Source organism: Phodopus roborovskii, unplaced genomic scaffold, assembly GCF_943737965.1.
Source record: "Phodopus roborovskii unplaced genomic scaffold, PHOROB, whole genome shotgun sequence".
NCBI classification, from domain to species: Eukaryota; Metazoa; Chordata; class Mammalia; order Rodentia; family Cricetidae; genus Phodopus; species Phodopus roborovskii.
The window spans coordinates 34,165,724-34,175,000 of NW_026126525.1; the positions used below are offsets into that span (position 1 = coordinate 34,165,724).

The 9,277-nt window shown below is 47.4% G+C and overlaps 1 protein-coding gene across 1 annotated transcript; it reads left to right on the forward strand.

Moving 5' to 3' along the window:
• The first annotated feature begins 2,483 nt into the window (after positions 1–2,483).
• On the forward strand, positions 2,484–5,606 carry Phox2b (paired like homeobox 2B). Its single transcript, XM_051198221.1, has 3 exons — positions 2,484–3,030; positions 3,821–4,008; positions 4,888–5,606. The coding sequence occupies exons 1-3, from the start codon at positions 2,790–2,792 to the stop codon at positions 5,401–5,403; spliced, it is 945 nt and encodes a 314-aa protein (XP_051054178.1). The 5' UTR covers positions 2,484–2,789; the 3' UTR covers positions 5,404–5,606.
• Positions 5,607–9,277: the final 3,671 nt, after the last annotated feature.

Here is a 9,277-nt window from a genome sequence, read left to right on the forward strand (position 1 = left end):
ACAGCCTAGAATCATCTGAAGTTTGTTGTAATGAGTCATGTGAATGAAGGCTGTGAAAATGTCTGGCATGCTGGGCTGGTGTAGGGCTCTGGGCACCGTTGAAGAGCAGCTGCCAGGAGCCGGGGTGGCTTCCAGCAGAACACTCTGAGATGCACCTCAGGCAGGCTGTGAACCTGGACTTTGCCAACTTGGGCCTTAGAAACTAAATGCACCTCCTCCCAGACTCCCCAAATGTCTCTCTTGCAGAAAAATAGCTTACAGCCCACCTGTGCCAAAAATTGCTGGCTGGCCCGTGTTAATCTGGCCTAACCTGGCCTAAATCCCACCCCTTGACATCTCAGAACGCTGGTCTGAGCTACAACATCCCGATTTTCAGAAAACCAGGACGCACTGCTCTTCTTTTTCTTCCCCTCACCCCTAAGTCCCAGGGAACAGAGAAACTTGGACAATAGTAGCCTTGTGTTTGGTAACATATCCCCCACCTCCCTAAAGTGGAAGGCAGTGGGAGAATACCAGTGAGGGAAAGTCCATGTGGAGTCCGTGGGGTACAGGCACCTCCTGGTCCAGATGCAGATTCATATTCATGAGGGAACGATAAATAAAGACAAATCCACGCTGTAATAACCCTTGGATTCGCATCCGTCTTTGCAGGCCTTTAGGTGCAGGGACTGAAGACAGATGCTTGCATCCCCCTTTCTCCTCTTGTCTGGTGACCATAAAGAAAAACCATTTAGAGTGTTGCAATTTGTTTCCCGCCGCAGTCAAACCTTGGACGCATTTATTTTCATTTCCCCCACTGCACAAAAAAGTGCACATTGGTCACCAAGGGTCCTTCTTTATCAAATACGCATTGTACAGTGTACAACTGCAATAAAACTATCAGCCCGCCCCATAAAACTATCACCAGCTTCCTCGGTGGGTTCGCTTGCCTGAATTTGCCAGTTCAGCACTCTTAGGTCCAGAGGATACGCAAACACCTGGTCAGAAGCTGAAAAGGCTGGGGGGGGGGCCCCGCTGTCCGTGTTTAATCCTTTACCGAGTCTGCAGCGGTTTACCCCGTGATAAAGCAGGGTAGCAGTGGAGAGCGAGTGCCCATCCACTCCCCGGCACTAGCATCGAATTAAACCACTTAGTTTGGCAAACACTGAACGCCTAAATGCCCCTATAAAGACTTTATGAGTTTGTTACTTTAATTACTGACTTGTTACAGAGCACATAAAGGGGGTAATGAATGCAATAAAACTAATTACCTACACATTTAATTCATATAAAATATCCAGGGTTTGTTTACACCACATGGCGATTCAACTAAGCATTCCCCCCTCTTGTCCACCGAGAGGAAGGATTTAATGAAATATTTCCCTTTATTCTGCTAGAGTCTAACGAACCAAATGAAAATTATCCTCCGCTTAAATCATGGGGCCACCGAGGTCCACAAATCAAGGCTGCCTTCTTTGTTTGCGACTCCTTGCCAGAACTCAAGAGCCCGAGGAATCGAACTAGGAAAGTGAGCTGCCTCGAGCCGTTGCCTTGTTTGTTTAAATAGCAAGGGTGTCGCTCAGTGAAGTCAGAAAACCTAAAGGACGAACAGATAGGGATCCTCTTTGGGAAATCACGGGTCTGATAGGAATTGTGAGCGCCTGAAAAAAACGAGAGGCGAAAGAGAGGGAGAGAGTAAAAGACTGGAAAAGGAATCCCGTTTGGGTACACTTCATGCTGGGCATGGTAGCTACTGAGGAATTAAAACAACCTTCGCAGGGAAGTTTCACATAGACCAATCTACACAAAAGCAGACAGACACAGCCAGCGCTGAGCTCAGAGAATCGTTTGGTAGGGAACCCAGATGTTTTACCTTCGAGAGCTTTACTCGGTTGTTTATGTTACTTTTGTAAAGGACCTGTCTGCCCACGTCTCTGGAAAGCACATTAAGCTTCGAGGAGAAATACAATTGATAAGATACTATTTCTCTTTTCATCCCCTTCGACCAGGTGTATTTTAAAGAAATCCGCTTATCCTTATCGTTCACATAAAACACCCTTGGCCCACTTACGCTATGTTACAGGACGCCTGAGTCTTGCCAATGTCCCAGTCCTTTATAAAATTTCATGCACTTCGGGGGGTAGGCTTGTTGTTAAATTGAGCGTGTAACACTCTTACAAAACAGGTTTTCTATGACATCAAGGTTTCTTCTCCCTAACCAAAAAAGAAAGAAAGAAAGAAAGAAAAAAAAGGAGGAAGAAGGGGGAAAACACACTATCTCAATTTATGCCTAAGGTATATGATCAGTTAAAAAGGCTTAAAAGCTCTTGGAAATTGGATCAGGGAAAATCGTCACCCAACTTTCATTATTTCCAAGTAGCGTGATTGAATTAAAGGGCAGGAGCTGGTTAGAAGGGAGGATCAGGGGCTCGGTGCGTAATGGTGTGGTATTAAATTCTAATTAGAGATGCAGGAATCAATGATAGGGAGGTTGGACAGCTCAGTTCCCCAGTGCCAGCCCAATAGACGGATGAGTTATTGTCATGTAAAAAGCGCCAGCAATAAGACCAACCGCTTTGCTATTGTCCAAGTGGAAAGAGCCAAGTTTATTATGAGGACTATATGCTCTAGAGACCTCAGACAAGGCATCTCATAGGAGGCTTTTTCATAAAACTAGGCTCTGCTGGTAGTAAGGAGGCCAGTTTGGAGGCAGGCGTTGAGCTGTGCACATCTCCCCACTCCAGCCACCTTCTCCATATCCATCTTTTATTTCATTTTTCCACTTGGCTGAGCCATCCAGAACCTTTTCAATGTATAAAATGGAATATTCTTACCTCAATTCCTCTGCCTACGAGTCCTGTATGGCCGGGATGGACACCTCGAGCCTGGCGTCAGCCTATGCAGACTTCAGTTCCTGCAGCCAGGCCAGTGGCTTCCAGTATAACCCGATAAGGACCACTTTTGGGGCCACGTCCGGCTGTCCGTCCCTCACTCCGGGATCCTGCAGCCTCGGCACCCTCAGAGACCACCAGAGCAGTCCGTACGCCGCAGGTAAGGACCGCTAGCTCTCTTGGCGGAAGAAGCCGCCTTTCCGCTCGTATATAGGAAGCCTTGATTGCATTTGAAAATGGAAATGTGTTTAGTATTTACCAAACGAAATTTGCTTACACAAATGAAAGAATTTATCACGTTAGAAGCGATTGCAGGGAGGGGTAATTCACTTACAGGGTTACACTATCCTAGTCACACCCGAACCGCCAACAAAATTATCTTAAGCTGCCAAAATGATAGGCATAATTTATTTACTTTGCGATGAGACGTAAAGCTTAGAAAATAATTAAATAACAAAGAGTAAAGCTCATTACTGGCGGTGTCTCTCTTTTTTTTTTTAAAGAACCGACAGAGGCTCACACCCCTTTGACCGGTCATTTTTATTATCATTTTTTGAATTTATTGTTTTTCTTAACAGCACTATCCCCCAACTTTCGGGCGGTGTCAACTTCAGAGAATTGAAAAGTTGCAACAGTGGACGTGAGTGGTAACTTCGTCCAGGTCTTTCTGATATTCCAACTGATGTTTTTGGACTGTTTTCTTGCTGAATGCGGCATTCCCGGTTCGGGAGCTCAAGTGGTCTTCAACTTGCTATTTCAACCCACCCAAAGGCCCTTGGACCACAAGAACCCCCACACAGTCTCACCGTTGCCCCTGCATCTAGACATTACTAATTTGCTGGGTTTTCTTGGCAGGTCGCCGCTGGTGTCCGTAGCGGCTCCCGGGCTGTCTGACCTTGGGTCCCCACGTCCTGGCTCTTTTGCTCACTCTATCCTCTGTCACCCTCTAGTTCCTTACAAACTCTTCACCGACCACGGCGGCCTCAACGAGAAACGCAAGCAGCGGCGCATCCGTACCACTTTCACGAGCGCACAGCTCAAAGAGCTGGAGAGGGTCTTCGCCGAGACGCACTACCCAGACATCTACACCCGGGAGGAGCTAGCGCTGAAGATAGACCTCACCGAGGCGAGAGTCCAGGTACCGGAGACCGAGCGCCACAGCAGCAGTGGGGTGAGGGGTGGATGCTGCTTAGAGTTCTAAAGGGACCCAGGACCGGTCGGAGAAATGGAATTTGGAGTGTTGTGTGAGCACTAGGGGGGCCTAGGACACACACCACGGGCAACTTGTTGACAGCCACAAAGTGTTTCCCACCAGAGCAGGGCACTGGGAGTTTGAAAGGGAGAGAGGAAGTGCCCGGAGAGAGGAAGACTGACGATTTTCCCCGACGTCTTTGTCAGCCTAGCTGTCATCTTTCGGTTGCCAAGTGTCTCCTAATTCAAGCGCCTTTAAAAACTTAACACTGGTGGTACACGGAGTAATTTAGTAATTTCCTAGCAACTAGGACTAGAAACAGATTCGTGAAGGGACCCTACCTAACTATTAGGAGCAAAGGTGTGCTCTGGAACTCCTCAGCTAGCCAAGTGCAAGGTTGGTGCTCACCACGCAAGGCTCCCCTGTGGATAGCCAGTGGATGAGCTGGCTAAAAGTCACTAAAGAGGAAGGTAGCTCCTTTCTCTAGTTAGACTTGAGAGGGCTAGGAGTAAGCAGAGAGCCTTTAAGAGTCCATCAAAAGAAAGGCTTCCGTTTTAGGTCTTTTTGTGACCTTTGTACCTGTCCCTTACACTGGCACGTTCGTTTGGGCCCTTAGAAAGTTTCTCAGAAGAGGTACTAGCGGACTTGTAAGCGTGTGCTGTGTTGTCAATGGTCCATTCATGTGGCGAAGTGTGTGTGTGTGTGTGTGTGTGTGTGTGTGTGTGTGTGTGTGTGTGTGCTCTGAAACGAAGTAGGTCGTCCCAAGCGCCACTTTGCTCTCTGGATTTCTTCCCCCGTTTCATCCCCTCTCCTGTCTTTGGGCAGGTGTGGTTCCAGAACCGTCGAGCCAAGTTTCGCAAGCAGGAGCGTGCAGCAGCGGCAGCAGCCGCGGCAGCCAAAAACGGCTCCTCCGGCAAGAAGTCTGACTCCTCCCGGGATGATGAGAGCAAAGAGGCAAAGAGCACCGACCCCGACAGCACTGGGGGCCCGGGACCCAACCCCAACCCGACCCCTAGTTGTGGGGCAAACGGCGGCGGCGGCGGAGGGCCCAGCCCGACCGGAGCTCCGGGGGCGGCGGGCCCGGGGGGCCCGGGAGGCGAACCCGGCAAGGGCGGTGCGGCTGCGGCGGCTGCTGCAGCGGCTGCGGCGGCAGCGGCGGCAGCGGCGGCGGCGGCAGGAGGCCTGGCTGCGGCTGGGGGCCCGGGGCAAGGCTGGGCTCCCGGTCCGGGCCCCATCACCTCCATCCCGGATTCACTAGGGGGCCCTTTCGCCAGCGTCTTATCTTCGCTCCAAAGACCCAACGGTGCCAAGGCCGCCTTAGTCAAGAGCAGTATGTTCTGATCTGCGATCTGCGGCGGCGGCGGGCGAGCCCGGGTTCGGGCTGGCGAGTGGGCGAGTGGGTAGACCCAAGGCTAGAGTCGCTGCTGCCAGCGGCCTAAACTGATCGCGATTCGAATAACGAGAAAATGACGTCGCTCCCATTTCAACCCCACTCCTAACCCTTTCCTCAACCTTCCTCCCCCAACAAAACAAAACAAAACAAACAAACAAACAAAAAACTTCCCTGGCTTCGCACCTGCCTCAGGCTGCGCACAGGACAGGGCTCCGCCTGCTGCCCAGGGGGTGTGAGCAGCGTGGTCTGGACTTCAGGGCACTCTCAGGGGGCTGTGTCTGAGTGTCGGGTGTATGTTTGTCTCGGAGACTGTGTGTCTGTGGCCCCATATAGGTGGTAGGGAGAGATGGGGGGTACAACTAACTCAGTGACTTCTTAGAAACAAATTAAAAATTCGGAAGGCAGCAACGATAAAAAAAAAGTGAAATAAAATAAATCACAAAAGGTAAAAAGATCCAAATGGAGGGGACAAGTTAAAAAAAAAAATGCAAAGGGAGTAAGAGAGGACTGTGGCTGGCACTGAGGATTTGGTCTTGCGAACCCCTAAATTCTCATGCTCACAACTGTACAGACTCTCGTGGCTCCTCTTTAGGAAGGGATATTGATGCCTTTCCAGCCCTGGTTCCCCTCAGGTCTTTGGGTTCCGGCCACCGCAGTGATGGCTCACTCAGACTGTCCTGGCAGCCAAAGTGACTTTCTGGAGCCCGCTTGCCTGTCCCCACCTCGCCGGAAACCATCTTGCCCTTAGCGCAACTGATTGCCACACCGTTGCTATCCCCAAACCTTCGCAGCCGCTTGGCCCTGAAAGATGCCCTGTACATGAGATGCCTTTTCATCCTCAAACTCTGCAACCCGTGTCTCATATTTTCAGCGCTCCTTTTTCTCTCCTGCCACCCCCGCCGGCATTTTCTTCTTCCACCAGCTTTTACGGAACTTTTTGGCATTGCTTTGCATTGGAGTCAGTTGCAGTCCCACGTAGCTGGCGGCAGAGAAATCTACCCAGCAAGGGAAAGGCACACAACGTTTGCAGAAAGTGTCTCGGCTTGCATTTCTGATTGAGTGATCCGAGCTGGACTCATCCTGTAGGGTGGACGGACTGTATATTGATGAATCCTTCTACGCGCAGTTTAGACATCTCTGTTGGGATTTTTTGTTTCAATTTTATTTTAAAAGGCACAAACTATAGATATTAGTTGAATGTTGAGGCTTTAACTTTTTCGGTGTCTTTCTACAGCTGTGTTCTGTGACTCAATTGTATCGTGTTACTCTCAGTACAGACCGTCTCCTCTGCGTGACCGTATAATGTTTTTCTCTTCTTGTAGTCTCTATGGTGTGTCTTTTTGGCGTAATAAGGTTCTCACGGGTTCAATTCCTTTGTGTTTAGAGAGACCAGGTTCAGACAATGGTATATATTTTTGTTATCAGGTGCATGTCTGTCTGATTTCGTTTTCTTCTCGTTGGACTATGTTTGTGAACATAAGCGTCATAAGTTATGTTTCAGATTTTCAAATTTATTTATACGTGTTATAATGAATGCTTCTATTTAAAGGGGAAATATTTCTACATGTGCATATAGTTTTCCAAGAGTGTACCATTAACTTGATTGTTGATAATAAAAACAAAAAGCAAGTATAAGCAATTGAATGCTCCAGATTTTCTCTCGAGTCTTCTTATTTAAATCAAACTAATTTGGAAGTGTTAAGGGCAGAAGAATTTTTAATCCAGGCACTTAACTTGTGGATGAAAGCATTCTCACTGAGCCAAACCTGAATTTCAGGGCTTGTAGGACTGGGTGTTTCTGCTCTGTATGGATTGGTTTCTCAGGAGAAATATCAGCTCCTGCCACTGTGGCCTCATCCACATGGGACCACACCGAAGATGCAATTCCTTTTGAACTAGATGAGGGAACATAGAGGTAATGGAGAGGTTAACCAGCTCAGGAGTCCTTCTGTTGAAAAAAGGTGATGCTGACCTTGGGACCCAAGAGTCTAACTCTAGAACCTGCCTAGTAGAACTATTCAAATGGTTCTAAAAGAGTAGCCCCCAGACCCGGAGCATCAGCAATTCTTTGGGATCTGTGTGCACACATTTCTAGATTCCATCTTGGTCTTAGCTCTGAGTGAGGCCCAGTGACTGGTTCCTACAAGTTTTAACAAGGACATGAAAGTTGATGAGCTCTATTATATTCTGTAAGCAACTCAAAGGGGGAAATTGAGAATTTTAAGTAGATTGGAAGCAGGTGCATGTACGTGTGTGTGTGTGTGTGTGTGTGTATGTGTGTGTGTGTGTGTGTGTCCCCTTTCAGAATAAGGGAGGGGGTGATCAAGACAGCCCAAGACATCACTCTACATCTTTCTCTCTCTCTCTCTCTCTCTCTCTCTCTCTCTCTCTCTCTCTCTCTCTCTCGAACCTTTTGAGTCATTTTTTCAAACAGGAGGCTTGTATGAGTCTTTGACCCTTCAGTTTGGTTTTGGTTTCACCTTAACAATCATGATTCAGTCCCCTTCTGGGAGAAATAGCCACAGCCTGCCTCCTTTAATCTGAGTATAAACAGCCAATATATCTGTCTTGAGTCTAGCAGGGCTCCTCACTTTAGCACGGCTTGCTTTTGATGAGGCAAGTTCATTCAGAACTTGCTGGATTGTTTGTGAAGATAAATTGTCATAAACTATACTTCAGATTTCCAGATGTATTTTATATATTATAGTGATTCTTTGTTTGAAAGGGAAACATTTCAAATATTACATGTGCATATAATTTCCCAAGACAGACAAAACTTTGGGTCAAGCTGAGCTTTTAATCATCATTGAAAAAGACTTTCAAATCATCTTTGAAACATTTCATCTCAAAATTCACCTTAGTAAATGCCAAGAGTACATTGCTTATAAACAACGCCTTTAATTGTTTCAGTCCAAATACCAGCGATCACTAAATCTCTTTGGGCTCAGTATTTGGTTGCATATGAAACTTGGAGAAGAAAGTTATTGATTAAAAAGCATTCAAAGCAGGTAATATCTTAGTTAGAGGAAGATTGTCCTCTCTTAGACAGTGAGGCCCATCTGGTAAGAAACCTTGAGTCTGGACAGGGCCAGTGGGACAAGTGTCTTGGAGAAGGCAAAATGAGCAAAGAGAAGAAGATTGGAGAGGGGGTAAAGACAGCTGTGGTGATCATGTCTGTGAACTGCAGTTCTGAGGTAGAGTCAGAAGGATCAGCCAGTCTTTGGCATATGAGTTGAAGTTAGCTTGAGTTACATGAGACCCTGTTTCAAAAACTATTAGTAATTAAATAGAAGAAGAATCATCAAACAACTTAAAGCGTTTTTTGAAAATACTAGTGAAGACCCTGGAGATCTTTTCCAATGGGAACAGATGGGTGAAAGGCCTCATATCCTCTGCTCCTAGCTTAGCGTAGGCTATGTGTTGAGTGTCTTGTGTCTAAAACAAGAGAAACTCTGGGGGTTGGCGAGGAAACTCTGGCTCCCCAGAATAACAGCTCCTCAAAGGGTCACATGGAACTTTAATTTGGGTCACCTCTGCTTTTCTTAATGACCTAAGAGACAAATTGTTGGAAGGCAAGTTTTGTATTGTCCCTGTAATATGACGGAGCCCACAGGCAGGACACTGTGTCTCCCTCACTGTGTCATTTCCTTGGAGCCCTGCACGGTGTGAACAAGCTCACTTTCACTTTTCCTCTCCTATGGAATTTGCATTTTGGCTCATCAAGGCATCCTTTTTCCTGGCAACTCCAAGACCACATGTGACTTCACAAAAGCTTTGTGAACCGATGCCAGACAGCCATCCTGAAGCCAAGTCTTCTCTAAA

Excerpts from the sequence above, each read along its gene's own strand:
- Phox2b (XM_051198221.1), top strand. The coding sequence starts at position 2,790 with ATGTATAAAATGGAATATTCTTACCTCAATTCCTCTGCCTACGAGTCC. Across the intron at positions 3,031-3,820 it reads GAGCAGTCCGTACGCCGCAG|TTCCTTACAAACTCTTCACC; the intron begins GTAAGGACCGCT and ends GTCACCCTCTAG. Across the intron at positions 4,009-4,887 it reads TCACCGAGGCGAGAGTCCAG|GTGTGGTTCCAGAACCGTCG; the intron begins GTACCGGAGACC and ends GTCTTTGGGCAG.